This window comes from Labrus bergylta, chromosome 9, assembly GCF_963930695.1.
Source record: "Labrus bergylta chromosome 9, fLabBer1.1, whole genome shotgun sequence".
Taxonomy (NCBI): Eukaryota; Metazoa; Chordata; class Actinopteri; order Labriformes; family Labridae; genus Labrus; species Labrus bergylta.
Window position 1 is genome coordinate 17491875 of NC_089203.1, and position 16272 is coordinate 17508146.

General features: G+C 39.6%; 2 protein-coding genes across 3 annotated transcripts; one reads left to right on the top strand and one right to left on the bottom strand.

Annotated features, from left to right (window-relative positions):
* Window positions 1-306: 306 nt before the first annotated feature.
* fermt3b (FERM domain containing kindlin 3b) lies at window positions 307-11170 on the top strand. Of its 2 annotated transcripts, none has more exons than XM_029277698.2 (15): window positions 307-526; window positions 1683-1903; window positions 2313-2546; window positions 3708-3824; window positions 4293-4461; window positions 6369-6471; window positions 6591-6698; window positions 7397-7531; window positions 7887-7933; window positions 8094-8218; window positions 8772-8878; window positions 8977-9198; window positions 9392-9516; window positions 10064-10205; window positions 10550-11170. In XM_029277698.2, the coding sequence occupies exons 2-15, from the start codon at window positions 1780-1782 to the stop codon at window positions 10727-10729; spliced, it is 1938 nt and encodes a 645-aa protein (XP_029133531.2). In that variant the 5' UTR covers window positions 307-526; window positions 1683-1779; the 3' UTR covers window positions 10730-11170. The 2 variants fall into 2 exon arrangements, with proteins under 2 accessions (XP_029133531.2, XP_065814827.1); XM_065958755.1 differs by having other exon boundaries at window positions 308-526; window positions 1779-1903.
* Window positions 11139-15569, bottom strand: trpt1 (tRNA phosphotransferase 1). The gene is made up of 7 exons (XM_020635744.3): window positions 15359-15569; window positions 14880-14961; window positions 13672-13841; window positions 12390-12567; window positions 12260-12316; window positions 12059-12169; window positions 11139-11973 (listed from the first exon to the last, which is right to left on the bottom strand). Exons 1-7 carry the CDS (start codon window positions 15437-15439, stop codon window positions 11954-11956), a joined length of 699 nt encoding a protein of 232 aa, XP_020491400.2. The 5' UTR covers window positions 15440-15569; the 3' UTR covers window positions 11139-11953.
* Between the last annotated feature and the right edge of the window lie 703 nt (window positions 15570-16272).

Below are 16272 nucleotides of genomic sequence, written 5' to 3' on the forward strand. Positions count from 1 at the left end.
TGTTTTTCCTCAAATTTAACCAGTAACTTTATATGATGAAAGCAAGATCATCTGGATTTATTCCCAAGACATTAGGCTTCCCTCTAGAATATGCAGTCCTGTTTTTTGTACTGTACAACCAGTACTTAAAAGTTTTCATCATCGATTTAGCAAAACCTAACATATTATCACATCACTTTATTGGATTGTGCTTGTTGTTTAAAAGGGAGGAGTGCAATATGTGTGTGGTCTGTTTATATATCTCATATCTACTAGCCAACATTTGTTGCATGCACATGCATGCACATGTTGCCTAATGTCACTCACACTGTCAGTCAGAGAGAGCTGAACCCTTACATTTCCGCTTGGCGGAAACTGAAAAAAAAAAAAAGGAACCAGCCATGGTTTGACAGAAGTGACACAAAGAGACAGAGCAACACAGACCACAACCTGCCCAGCCCGAGAGAGGAGAGGCTGCAGCACATCTTACCAATACAGGGGTCACTGAGTTCCCATTTCTTGAACCCTTTGACAGAGGAGGCTGAAGGTAGTGTCCTTGATATTGTGTGTGATGGTGTTTGTGCGACTGCATGAGAGGAGGGGAAAACTAGAACAGAGTGAAATCTAGAGCTGGGTGTGTTTGAGTGAATCTTATGTGTTAAATATATAGATGTGGGGTACATTTTGAGGTCATATCGGTTGACTAACTATTACATAGGAAATAAGCTGGTCAGTCATGCAGAAACATGCGAAAAAGAGAGTTCAGGCCTCTAAAATGATTCATTTGGTTGCTTAGTTGTCATTGATAGAACATGTTACTCTGAGCAGATCAGAAAGCGGAAGTGTGCGCCTGGTGATAGTTTAAGCTAGAAACAGGAAGTTTTCGTCAAACTGGACATGTTGCCCGAATCAGCTTAGCCATCCAGTGTGTGTGTGCAGCTGTTACTCAGTATCATGTGTTACTGAACCATGGGTTTCAGTCTGTTTGGCTGAAGTATGATTGACAGGTCATCTATCTTCTCTTTGTGCCATAACCATCTGAACATTTCTGGATATGTGAAGCAGATTTTGTATTACAGATCTAGAATGTTTTTATTATGTAAAGCAGATTTTATACTTCTTGAACAGTAGTTTAATATTTAAAAAAATAAAATAAAATTAGATGTCTGTTAGTCACTTTCTGATATGAAGTAAAGCAGGAAAAACTAATGTGATGTTCAGCTGAAATAGTTTTTCATATTGAGGCACAATGTTATGAAGTGTGACTGACTTGGGTTGGAGAGTTTCTGATTGTTTCTCATGCATTTCAGCAAGTTATTAATGGATCAGAGTACATCATTTCTTACTTGTGACATAAATAGCTCTCTAGAATAATAATAGTGGAAGCACTTAGTGAAGCTTTATGATACAGCTGAACATTTTTATACTTGTCAAACATGAAGAGAGTAAAATGAGGAGTTTAATTTAAGGACCTGTGAAAGAACATTTGATATAATAATCTCACTGAAGGCATTCATCTTGTTCACCCTCTTGTCCTTGACTGCTTTGCCTGAGCTGTCACACATTTGTTCTACACAATTACATTTTTCACTCTAATAGATAATTTCAAGAGCATTTGTTGAGCAGCTTTCCATAACAATCTGTTATCAGTTTGGCGAAGTTAGTTAATCATCACTTTTAACTCTCTTCATTTTTTACTCCAGCTTTCTTCTCCTCTCCTGACATCTGTCTACTCTGTCAGTTCTTCTCTCGCTCACTCTCTCTCTCTCTCTCTCTCTCTTTTGCTCTATTTCTCCCAGTATGGCCGCATGGGACCTGTCAGTCACAGTGGAGGACCTGGGCCCTGATGCCCCACCTGTCACCCTCAGTGTTGCCTCTGACCTCCACGTCGGAGGGGTCATCCTAAAGCTGGTTGAAAAGACACGTGGGTGTCTATCTGTCTGTTTCTGTTTGTTACCGTCTCTGTCTCAGTCACTGTGAAAGGAGACTTAAAAAGTTACAAAAATTGCATGGACAAGTCTTCCTTTTGAAAAAAATGCATGTGTAACTTGCCAGGTAGTTGTAAGGTGTCATTAAAGGCACCTAAGTCTTTTCACTGACCAATTGGATCAATCCTTCACCAAATTCTTGGTTAAAATAAAAAGTAGCAAATTGACTAGTATCTGTAGAAAGAAATAAAATTGCATCACACATGTTTTGTTTAACAATCCTCTACAAGGAACTTAGTGTGGCTATGTACTCATAGAGCACTGATAGACAATAGCAGGCAGACCTCACATCTATAAATTCTTGCATCTGATGTGACATCTGTGTTGTGTGTGTGTCCTTTGTAGAGATCCAGCGGGATTGGTCAGACCATGCTCTGTGGTGGGAGCAGAAGCAGTGCTGGCTGCTGCGGACAGCCTGGACTCTGGAGAAATATGGCATCCACGCAGACGCCCGGCTGCTCTTCATGCCCCAACACAAGCCCCTGAAGCTGGGCCTGCCAAACGGAAAAACCCTCAGGCTGCTAGTCTGCTTCTCCAACCCTGTCTTCCAGACCGTGATGGGCATCTGCAGACAGCTTAGTGAGTCTCAGTCCTCATGTCTTCTTCCTCTATTCCTTTCTCCAGCTCTTTCCCTTTCTCCTTTCTGTCTGTCACAGCTAGTGTCAACAGGCCAACAGGACCCAACCTCAGGCAAACGATGCATAGCTGGCCTTGTGCAGATCAACAAATGATTCACAGAATAAGCTTTCAGAGTTTACAGACAGAAGTCAGGGATCAGGAAAAGATACCTGACAAACTGTCAGAAAACAAAGGATCCGGACAGATTTAGTGGTAATATGGGACTTTCAGAATCAGAAAAGCAAGAAATTGTTTTTCTTGTTTTCCAAGTTTATTTTCTTTGTTTCTCTGTTCTTGTTCTTCAATAGTAAATCTTCTCTCTATTTTTTTTGCCATGTTTTGTTGTTTTCGTCTTCCACCTTGTTTTGTCTCCTTTTTTAATTTTTTCGTTGCCCTTTTAACTATTTTCATGAACAAAGATCTGGAGTCAGAAGCACTATATGGTTGTGCCACAGGGCTTAGGAGCCAACCACTCAGCTAACAAGCTGACAAACTAGGAGGAGGTTTGAAGTCATTTTTATATTTTTATCAGACTACCATCACAACTCTCAGTATCATAAAGGTGCATGCCGAGCTGGGAACAAATCTTATTGCGAACATGTCCATTTCATATGACTGCAGCAACATTGATTCTGAGGTGATTATTAAAAAAGAAACCAAACTCTTAAAAGAGAGACACATGAACGCTGTACCATATTACAGCAGCACTTGGTATACGGATCATCTAATAGGCTTCTTAGATAAAGAATGTGCCTCCAGCTGAATGTGATCAGATATGATGTGCTACAATCGCAACACAGAGTTGTTTATTTTTGTAATTAAACCTCTTATCAGATTGTATGGAGCTGTTTATTTTCTGTTGATCTGCAAAGGCGTCGTGAAATATAAATTCAGTTATTCAGACATTATTGATAAGAAACAAAGGCTGAGGATGGAGTAGCTTGAATGACAGATTAATAAGTTGTTCAGTCAACGCCTTAAGACTAAACAAAAATCAACAAATGTATTAAACCTCAAATATTTAGAGACCACCTTCTGATCCCACATTGATTCTGTCAGGAATGTTTGTCTGCATGATTAAGCTAATTCCTTGTGTCCATTAACTCTCTGTTATTAACGCAGATATCCGCCACCCTGAGGAGCTGTCTCTCCTCCGGCCTGTAGAGGAGAAGAAGAAGAAGAAAGACAAAGACTCAACTGAGGAGATCTACGACCTGACCGAGGTGCCCCTCTCCTCGGGTACACTCATCACACTGCACTCACATGTTTGATCAACTTTTGCTCCTTGTGAAAATATGAATGGACAAGTATCACATTTTCTTGCAAATAATTGTAGGACAATAGCGACACTTAAAAAAAAAATCAACTCTAAAACCCAATATAAAAACTTTGTGTTTTGATTTGAAAATGCAACAATACTGAAAATACTATAAAACCTCTGCAGTCACAACTATCCTGGTATATAAAAAGCAAAAACAAAAGTCACAGAGTATAGTGTCAGCTTTGTACAGAAAATAATTGTTAATTTGGAATGAGGTTTTTAATTAACGTCTGAATGATTATAAAGATTACCCAAACAGAACCAGCCATTCTCTCATCTTCTGTGCATTTTAAAGCAGAAACTGAGCGACATATTTGAGAGTTTAGAAGCGCATTCCCTTTTGTCTACAAATTGTACTGTTATCCGCTGCTCCCCATCATTTACAGCATCCCGGCCCAGCCTCTATAACGGCATGCCAGCTCATTTTGCTGACTCGCCACAAATGGAGGCCATCTACAAAATGCTGTCAGTCACCCAGCCTCCCCCCGCCCCTGAGGTCATAGCCAAGCAGTACAGAGCAGCCAGCGTGGTGGACAAGGCCCACATCCATGGAAGGTATGCATACACAGCTTTTATGACCAGTCTAGATCAATGGTTCTCAACTTGTCTTGTCTCAGGATGGAAGAATTCTTGATCCAAATTTCTGATCTTTTTCAACCAATCAGACTTATTTAATGAAACATTGTGCAGTTTTGACCTCAGAAGCAAGACACTGAACAAAACAAACACATTTTAAAAGCACTTCATAGACTTTTTGCCACAAGTGTTTTTCCAGGCATACATTCCTGACCCACTGAAAACAGCATTATGAACTGTATTATGTGTTACGTTTGAATCCAACAACAGGATTTGATTTACTTCAACCCCCTTATTTTGACATTATTATGAGCTAGTTGTGCTAATGAGCTATTACTAAGCCTTTACTAATGTTAGAAACAAAACCTCTGCTCTACTGCCAAGTCATGGCAAAGTGTGTAAAGGCATACTGTAGTAAAACTCTGGGGAGGACTCTGCCTTCCCTTTTTAATGCACCTTGGATATTGACACTCATAATGTGTGTTAGCTCACACAGGTGCAGGTTGTTTTGGCTAATTAAACTGGAAAACGAGAGCTTGTCCAGATCCGTGACTAGAGCAGAATAGAATAGAAGGAAAGTGGTTCAGTGATTAATTTAGGCAACTGAATTTAGTTTGACAAATTTGCTCCTTTTGTTGCCGTTGACTATAAATTAAGGTAGGAACTTCAACATCTTCCACTCATATGATGTTAAGCTTATTCAATATCTTCAAGAAAGAGTTAGAATTCAATTCAATACGCTCTGAAGCGCTCTCATTTGAGCTGTAATGAGCATGCTAAAGTAATATGCAGGGAATTGTTTGTTTTTTTTCTTTTTCTTTGTTTCTCCAGTTGTCCGTTTCTCAAGTCAAAGTTCAGCTGTTCGTAATGGTAGAGCCTTTGTTTGGAATTGCATCAAAAACACAATGATCTAAGATTTGAGATAATTTGAAATTTGGTTGTATTATTAACCTACATAATATAATTAAAGGGATACTTCACCCCCTTGAAACATGAATCTGTATTGACATTGGGTCATATATGTAGTAGAAATGTGAAATACATTTTGAAGTTGGTGCCTTCTTGGCCGAGAAAAGGCAGAAAGTGATTCCTTGGCTTATGTGGATGAAAGACACCAAATCCCAGAATGCACAGCACCGCAGGCCACTCCCACTAAGGGCTTCAATTTCAGAATCAGAATCAGAAATACTTTATTAATCCCAGAGGGAAATTCGATCGTTACAGTTTCTCTAAAATATACAATATAGCAGTAGAAATATAGTAATAGAATCATTTACAGACATATTTACTTCAACACATTTCCATTTCCTCAACTGATTCAGAGATTTCTTCCAGAATTGATCTTGGAAATTCCTGGCAGAAAACAGACTCTGTGTCTGTGTCCATAGGCAAACAGTGAGAACACCGACACTACCAGTCCAGCGGCGGCCAGCAATATAGCAATAAAGCCGCGAGACGGTTGCTGCCGACAGGTCGGTCTTGTGTCGCAGCGGCCCCGGTGGCCAGCGGCCCCAGCGGCGCCGGTGGCCCCGGGGGCCCGCTAACCGCTCCTTTTCAGACTTAGAAATACAAAGGTTTCCCATCTCAGGGGAAAATGAGGGTGGGATGCACGACCATTCAAAAATACTACCAGGTTTCTAGTGATACAAAGGTTAATGCAAATGGGTGAAGTCTCCCTTTAAATAAAACACAAGTTGACCTGATCTAATAATTCTTCATCAACAAAGACATGTCAAATGAGAAAATATGGCTGCACATTCATGTATGTAAAGGAACATGGGGTTTTTAAGTTAACGAATGATATTTAAAACTCAATCAAAGGACTTGATAAACAGATATATATTATTTGTTAGTGAACTCGATTGTAAAATCTCTTTCCCTCTCAGGTGGTTGGACTCTTCCCGGTGTCTCATGCAGCAGGGCATCCAAGATAGCGACCGAGTCTGGCTTCGCTTCAAATACTTTTCCCTCTATGACATAGAACCCAAGGTGTGTGTGTGTGTGTGTGTGTGTGTGTGTGTTTGAATAGGAGGATTTTTATATATTTTAAGCATCAGTGTATCTGTTTGTAACTGTCTCTCTCTCTCTCTTTCTCTCTGGTGGTGCAGTACGATGCTGTGCGTCTGAGCCAGCTGTATGAGCAGGCGCGATGGGCCATCCTGCTGGAGGACATTGACTGCACTGAGGAGGAGATGATGCTGTTTGGAGCTCTGCAGGTACTAAAGCCTGCAGCTGAAGAGACAATATGTGCATCAAAAGGCCTGGGGAAAAAAAACAACTAACTACATTTAAAAAAAACATTTGAGGCAGTGGACATTTCCGTCATATTTTACAACGACAAGTATTACAGGAATTTAAAACTTCTCATATTTGTATGCAAATACTCCTGTACCAAGAAATGATGACTATAAATAACTCTCATCTACTCAGACAGTTTAAAATAAAAACTAAGTTCTGACTTTTAATCTATTGTGAGTATGCTCAATGCATCTCTTGACAGGAAACTGTCTGCATGTTTTAAACTTCAGCTTGTTGACCAATCAACCTTTAAATAGATATTCTTCAAATATGGTCAATAAATGTCACTTAATTAAACCAAATGATGTGAATCATACAATAAGAACATTTATAATCTGAGCAACAAAACCATGAGGTTTAAAAGCTAATCAAATGAGTATTATTAGGCAGAATGTTTCAGGGCATAGCTCTAAACTGGGAGTTTTATGGTTTTTTGTTTTTTTTTGCTTTACTATATACATTGACACCTGTGAAAGCTCAGTGAGCATTCAAATAAACATCAAATGTGTATTCTACATGAATCAGTTTTGGAAATGAAGCTAGATCAAGTTCCAGATGACACCAATCAGCAAACTGTCTGAGCTATTTTCTCTCTTACCCTCACTCTCCTGGATAGTACCACATCAGTAAGGTGTCTCAGTCGGAGCCCCAGATGCTGAGCTCCAGTGCAGCCATGGACGACCTGGAGTCTGCCCTGCAGTCCCTGGAGGTCAAGCTGGACGGAGAGAGCAGCTCTGCTTCTGAAATGCTGGTTAGACTATTTGGATTTTTTTTTTGTTTTTCTCTTGGAATCAGTTACTGTCAGGGTAGGGGTGAGGCTGTCTCAGCAGCAGACACATTCTCATCTACAATCTGATCTTTTAACATCTTATTTTATTTTTGGAGGCTCAGAGTTATGCATTAAGTTATTGCATTTCATTCAGTATTTGTGGTCATTTTGGAAAGACCAGAACTATTTTGGGACTTTTTATTTTACAGTTTGTTTAAGACATAATGTGAAAACATATGGTTGTCATACAGAAAGAGCCACAAATATCTCAAATGATAGAGTTCACAAAGAGGCAAAGGAAAACTTTCATCCACTGAAAAACATCTTTGTTATCCAGGAAACCATGACTGCACCCGAACTCAACGACTATCTGAAGATTTTCAGGTAAAACTTATTATGTGTATGACCATCTGCGAAGACATGTCCAATATAACAATCTGTGCTTCTGTCTTTATTAAATTACAAAAAGGATTAGTTTATGATTTTTACTTTTTCACACCCATGTTGATAGTTCTGTTGAAACTGAGCCATGTGATTGTTTCAGGCCCAAGAGACTGACACTGAAGGGATATAAGCAATACTGGTTCAAGTTCCAGGATACCTCAATCTGTTATTTCAAGAGCAAAGAGGAGAGCATCGGAGAGCCCATTCAACAGATTAACCTCAAAGGTACTGAAAGTATTACTTTATGATCATATATTCAGGATGAAGAGAAAGAGCAGTCAATCTTTTGATTTACAGCTGTGTGGCATCACTGCATGCTACAGTATGATATAAAGACTACAGAGTTAAAAAAAAAAAAGGTGTGAGTGCTATACTCTCCAGTTTCTTGCCAAATCAATTAGATTAGTACGATGAACCGAGATCCTGGGCTAAAATACAGGAAATGAACAGTTAGCATGAATCAGTGTTCATGGAAGTCTAAATCTGTGTTTTGTCTTTTACACCCATGTCTGATTTATTTTTTAAAGCTGATTTTTTTTGGGGCTTAACTGGATAGGACAGATATAAAGTGACCGGATTTGAAGGGAAGGAGAGTGGGTAATGAAATGCACCAAATAGCGTCAGGGTCAGGAGTTGGCCAGTGTGACGAGGGCTTTAGCCTCAGTACATGGGGCGCCTGCTCTACAAACTGAGCCACACTGGCATCCCCATGAAAGCTTGTTATGTCTAACCCATGAGTGTAAGATTACAGTGTTGTTAATAGTTGTCCTTTGCACAGGATGCGAGGTGGCTCCTGATGTGAACGTGGCAGCACAGAAGTTCCTCATTAGACTTCTGATTCCAGCTTCAGAGGGCATGAACGAGGTCTATCTACGCTGTGAAAACGTGAGGACACGCTCACACACATTTGTCCTCATCGGTGGATGTGACATGTTGTCAATACAATACCGTTCTCACTATCTCACCTCTCTCTCGCCCTCCAGGAGCAGCAGTATGCTCAGTGGATGGCGGCCTGTCGACTGGGCTCCAAAGGCAAAAGTCTGGCTGATAGCAGCTACCAGAGCGAGATCGAGAGCATCGGCTCCTTCCTAGCTATGCAAAAGACCAGCTCTGGTTCCCATGGTAACAGCCCTGCCAGTGATGAAAGCATCAATACTCACAGTCTGGTCTCACCACGCTACCATAAGAAGTACAAACCCAAACAGGTAGAGATAAATATACTGAATGTTATATCTAATATTTTCTGGATTTATTGATTCTTAACAAGCTGCATGACATTGGCCAACGTAGTAACTGAAACTGCCTAAGTCATCTGCAGCTGAGATTTCGGCTTACTTTTTCTCAAGGCAGCAAAATTATAATTACGCCTGACCTTTGACCCTGTGCCTGCTCCTCCAGCTGACCCCTCGTATCCTGGACGCGTACCAGAATGTGGCTCAGCTCTCTCTGACAGACGCAGTGATGCGTTTCCTGCAGATCTGGCAGGCCCTGCCTGACTTTGGCCTCTCTTACTTTGTTGTCAGGTGAACTTTTTAAGTCTAGTTTGAAGTTTGAAAGAATTAAATGCGTGCCAGCTGCAAAAAACTTGTGAGATGAAAATTACATTAACGGGTGTTTGATATGCAGTGTATATTAAAGTGAGTCTCACAAGTGTAGTAACATAGTGTATTAGAACTTTTTAGAACATAAAAGAACTCACTGGCAGTGTAACTTTTAAAAAACATAATTTCTGAATTTAAATCTTCATTTAAAGACAAGAAAAAGCCACACTAAAATTCATTATCCATCTATTAATCTATAATCAGAGGAATTTCTGGTGGTTGTGGAAACTCTTTTAATCAATCTTGCTGTGTGAATATGTGTGAAAAAACATGTAGCCCCTGTTCATATATTAAATCATTATTACGCATTATTATAAGGGCGGGGTAAAAACTCGTAAAGTGTTCTCCCTCAAGCATACAAGTGACTTTATTGTCCCAAAGAATTATGGGATTTGAGATTAATTGTTCTCAGGAAGGTCTCAGGAAGGTTTTAAAAGGCAGAAAGCTGAAGGTGTTTTTTGCCTGACAGGTTTAAGGGCAGTCGGAAAGACGAGGTTCTGGGCATTGCTCCCAACCGCCTGATCCGCATTGACCTGGGCGTGGGCGATGTGGTGAAGACCTGGCGCTACAACAACATGAAGCAGTGGAATGTCAACTGGGATATACGACAGGTGACACTGATGACTTTATACAACTTCCGTCCTACAGAAAATACAGCTCTGTGTACCTTGTCTTCCAGAATGTTGAACTGAATTAGGTAAAGGAGAATTTAAGGCAGGTATTTTATGAAAATATATCATCCTTAAACCATGCTGCTAGTGTAGGAGAGTGACCTCGGTTACACCATTTATAAAATGAAAAGCTTCAGTTCCAACAGTGCAGAGCTAAACTTTTAAAGAAGCCCTTAACATGATTGTTGTATTGTCACCAACTGGAACAATGTTCTACCTCCAAATTTAGCTTCCACTGTAAAAGTATCTCATACATTCTCTTCTTTGTGTTTCTTCTCTCCTAGATGGCCATAGAGTTTGAAGGAAACGTCAACATTGCTTTCAGCTGTGTGACAGCAGACTGCAAAATCGTTCACGAGTTCATCGGAGGTTACATTTTCATGTCGACACGCAGTCGTGAGAAGAGCGACACGCTCAATCAGGAGCTTTTCCACAAGCTGACCGGAGGCCACGAAGCCCTCTAAGACTGCGACATACAAATCCTCAACAGCCCACAACGATTCCCAGAGTGTCTGTACCGCGCCAAAGAGGATTGTATGCTCTATTCAGTCCACTTTGATTTTATATAATTATAATATGTTACACTCATACGCACTGTCAGTGGATCAGCTTTGCAGTGGATGGATGACAAAACATGTAAGGAAGGTTCAAGAATCATAAAAACTTCTCCTTTACTTCATAATGGACTGCTGCCGCCCCCACACCCTCTTTTCACTCAGATTAGAAAGTCTTGCTTTGTTTATAGCTGTAGTCTTATTGTCACTTAGAATCACTTTTTTTTTACACTCCTTGCACAGCAGCCAAGTTATCAAAGCCGATGATCAAACAAAGATGAAAATAAGAAAATCAAGCAAATATGAAATGTTTCCCAAATTAACATGAATAAACACCATTTATTGAAATTATACAGCTATTCCCTTTATTCCCCTCTCTGTTGTCATCCCTCCTTATGGTCCTTACATACGGTGCAAATCTGTTGTTACTTACACTGGAGGCTGTGTATCTCCCGTCATATGCTGTGTGTGTGTGTGTGTGTGTGTGCGTGTGCTTGTGCGTGTGTGTGTGTGTGGGTGTGTGGGTCCATATCTCAAAAGGAAACTGTTGAGGCAGCCTGTGAAGTTAACCACAGAGTCTGCATCCTCTGCTTTCAGTTACATGATTAACCCCACTTTGAATATATCCTTAAAAGTTCCTCAATGTTCAATTGAGGAACGGCCTGACGGCTTGTTACCAGCAGTCAGTCTGTTTTGTGTAACTAGGGTGGGATGATATATTTAACAACAGCTTTGAAAAATAATTGTGTTAATCTCTACAGCAATGATGATGCAAAGGGGGAAAAACACAATATAAATGAATAAATAAATACACGAAAAAAAAAGTGACATTGGCCAGGATTACATTGGTTAAAACTCCTTTATGGAGTATTTAGCTGATTAAGAAACAGACTACAATGAATACAGATGTCTCTATGTGACCTACAAAAGATAAATGAGAGCATCAGCATAGAGGTTGACTATTCTATACTGTAAATATTAATGCCAAAAAAAACAGCAACAGGCAGGTTGATTCTCCTTATGCTGAGCAAAAATCTGTGTTACCATGGGAACTAGTATAAGCATCAACCAACCACCGGATGTTGGAACAATCAGCTGCTTTGACCAAAGACAGAGCAGTATCCTCATCCGCTACTACAATGGTAGGATGCTCCCTGAAACACAGAACAAAAATAACATAAGTGAATGTGTTCTAACTTTTAAAATAAATTCATTTAAATGTTTAATAGTTTTTCTTACTTGTAGGCTTTAGTCTTACGGCACGGCTGAAGTATTTTGGGAGAAGTTTTCCCTCTGTGTTGCCTGCAGTCAGCAACACACCATTTTCTGACCAGAAGAACTCAATACCATCTGTACAGTGAGGAACACACATATATCCAAGAGGTTCCTGGTAGACTTAACGTTAAATTCAGATTCAAATCTATGAGATATTGACCTTACCAGCAAGAGCTTTAGGGACATCAATATACACAGCAAGATCACAGTCTCTCCTCATGCCTGGGGGTGAAAAATGAAACTGTAGAACCTATTTTACTAAATGCTCAGCTGACAGCAAACAAACACAGCTTACCACTGATGACTCCATCTTCCCCTGGCAGGCCAGGAGCCAGGTGGATGTGTGTCCTCTGCATGCGGCTCAGGCCCTGCTGCTTGATGGAGTTCCAGTTGCGGAGGTAGGAGCCATGCACTGCCTCAGCAGGGCAGTCTGGAGAGCCAGCCAGAATGGGTTTCAGCTCTAAATCCACTACCTGAACACAAGGATAAAAAAATCTGCATTTACATGACATTTAAGCGGATACACTGAAGTGTTTCAGCAAGAGTTCTGAAACACAGTAACAAACTGTCCTTCTGGTTAGGAAAATAAAAGTGGGATGCACAAAAGTTGCTACTCTTATTATGAAGACCTTGTTCTTAACTCTGAGGGAAAGATAGGCAAAAAAAACTGAGGATAGGACCTTTATAGAAGGTCATAGACCACTTGTATATATGTTGTATTTTGCTTCTTTGTCTATTTTTGAAGCAAATGCATCTGTAATTGATTAAAGGAGAATAGAATAGTAAAGGAAACACAATGGAAGATGAAGATCTGTTTAAGCAGAAGAGCCTGGGCTATTCCCATATGTATTGTTGCACTGATTACACTTCACTGAGATGATACAAATTCAATTTCATCACAAATTGATTTTCTGAGGACTTACAGCCAGTCACCTGAAACAAAAATTGAAACGGATGTTTTCAAGGTAAAAATGTTTTCATTACATTTGTATTTATTTGTAAATGATGTATGATAGCTTTATTCAACATGCTGTTCATTTGTCCATCTACTTTTAAACCCTCAAATGTAAAATCTATGTAAATACAAAATTGATTGCAAATCCTGCACAGTTCATCTAATATTGCAGGGATTATGCTAAATGCTCCTTTTAAATCCGTCATGAATCTGACAGTATATCAGTCCTAGATTAGGTAACAGACACACACACACAGTCTATGCATTCTCTAGATCCCTTTTTGTGGCTGTAGAGAGCAAGAAGTATACAAGTAACACATGACTTTTTCCTTTATGCAGATCCACTGAAAAAAGAAAAGAAGCATCCATTCGATTCTATTTTATTAGGGCCCGAAGCACTGACAAATGCGTAGGACCCTATTGTAATGCAAGGAATTATTCTTTTTCTTGTTCAATTGTAAAACTATAAACAGGTTACAAATATATAACCAGACAGATAATATATCCTAGGGTTGTGGTTTGTCTAAAATAGATTCCCCCTTCTTGTTGCCTATTGCTGATGTCTTTGGGGTTCTTCTTAGAAAATAGAGGCTACTTATATGAGATTTGCTTCTTTGCATACCTGTACTGAATGGCCCTGGCTTGCTCGGATCTGCAGGCGACCATCCTCTGGGTGGGGACGAAGCTTAAAGCGCTGTTTGTCGTTTGTTGCCACGACTCTTTGTACATCTTCCAGTGAGTATGAGCGAAACTGTGGGTTAGCGAGGAGTTCCTCCACAAACAGAAAGCCATCTATGAGAATAACAGTTGTAAAGGTTAGTGTGCATGTCTTCAAACATATAAAGTGAAAGAGAATACAGCTGTTGGTGTTATGAATAATTCAGGAGGAAAGAAAGGCTCTGAAAACGTATCCTTGGTAGTTTAAAGAATTACCAAATATATTGTCAAATAGTCGATGTGATTGTCATCGCAATGTCATTGCATTTAAAGAGACACACACACCAAAACAGAGTGTTCTGACAGAGCTGGTTTATACAGGGTCACAAACCTCCTCTGGTGCTTGATTCATGTTATATTTTGACCAAAGAACAGCGCAGATGTTTCATTTAGACCACAGGTGACTGCTTGAAAAGGTAGAAAAGGGGAAAAGGGGGTACTGCCCTTAAACCTGTCAGGGGTATATGCCCTCTTTAACACCTAAGTAATTTTTAAGTATTTCGATTGTGGCTTTAAAAGTAACTTTAAAGAATTTACTAACATGGTTACTGTTTGTGTGTGCATCTCACACATTCCATAAAAATACCTACAATAAAACAGAATTGTCATACATGTTGAGCAACGAGCGCACAAACATATTATTTAAATATTCAAATGTAGACTTATTCACAAGAAAGAATAAAAAAAAACTGTGCTATAGTTTATATGTGTAACATTGAAGGCAAGTATTTAGATGAATAAACATGTATACAATTATTCAGATCTGTAACACAACTAAAAAAAGTAAAATAATCTGTTACAAGAAACGAACTGCCTTCAATTCATTTGCAAAAGATTCTTATTTTATTAATTATTATAATTGGAAAAAAGAAGAATATTTTCCTATGAAATGTGAGAGAACAGACATATGGGGGGGTGCTCAAGCAAAGTACTAGTTCCTCAAAACTATTCTTTAAAAATAATATACATATTGTTTTTATTATTATAAACTAAATATATGCTTAATTCTTGCTATAATTTCATGCTTTGCATCAAAGTTGTGTCAGAGACTGGACAGCACTAGTAAAAGGAAAGTATGCAGGTCTCATTGTTGGGATATTTTAAGAAACTCACCTGTACCCATTTGAAGACCCATCTGGTTGGCTCCATGGCGAAGAGCATAAGACATGGATTTAGACAGGCGGACATCTTTGTCCTGGTAGGGGAGAAGGCAATACTCAAGACAGATTGATAGACACCCCCACCCACACACACACACACACACACACACACACACACACACACACACACACACACACACACACACACACACACACACACACACACACACACACACACACACACACACACACACACACACACACACACACACACACACACACACAGTGCTAATTATGGCTCTGGTTTAAATATACTCTATATTCTCTATATTTAAACATGTCATGCCCTATGTTATATAGGACATTCATGTTTAACATTCCAAAACATTTGTGCAGCCTTCATTGACAGCATAGATAGAGTGTAATAATAAGTCTCTGAATTTATAATAGACAGCAGGCAAAATCCCATTTCATAGGGTTCCAGTTTCATACCTCTCCACCATGATTTCCATGCCCTCCTCTCCCTCTCCCTCTCCCTCTCCTTCTCCCTCTCCCTCCTCTGTCGTCATCCATTTTAACGCAGACAGTCACAGATGATTTTAAAGCTATCGTGCCATTAAAGGTATTGATGAAAATTCACGAGATCTCACTTGTTTTGGTCATGACACTCTTGTCAAACATGCATTTCCTGATAGTTCTAGCTTTCCGCATGTAGGCGGCGCTGTAGCGGTGGTGCGACAGTCTGATTGTACCAAAGAGGAAAAGCCGCCTGGAAGAAAACCATCGTCATGGGTAATGAAGTTGCAGACAAGATTGCAAAATCAGCTTTAAAGGGAATTAATACAGATGTGAATGTTCCATTTGGAGAAGCTGAATACAGAAGTAGAATTAAAGAAGGTCTTGAGTAAGAGTGGCAAGAAACTTGGGAGAAGGAAAAAAGAGGAAGACATGATTTTAATCTACAACCATTTATTAGGAAGTCTGTCAGTAATGCTGGAAACAGGAGAGATGCAGTCAAAGTAACTGGACTGAGGGCTGGGTCACTGTGGGTTAAACCACTGTTTACACATTATAGGAAAACACCCCAGTGGACTGTGTGAATGTGGGAAGTCCTGAAACAGTTACACACATATTATTACAATGTAAAAATGACACCTTACAGAGAAAAGGCATTATTCAAAAGAGTGTCTGACTCTCTGTTGAATCTCCATCGATAAAGGAATGGTTTAACTATTTTAGAGACATCTCTCTTATTGAAAGATCATTAGCTGTAATTCATAAGGCACGTGCATCCACTTTACATGCTTGGGATTTCCTTATTTCAACTCTTTCAGATCCACCTTTTCTGGAACAAATATAACCGGTATTATAAACAAAACCTAAACTTACACTTTTTGTGAAATTGT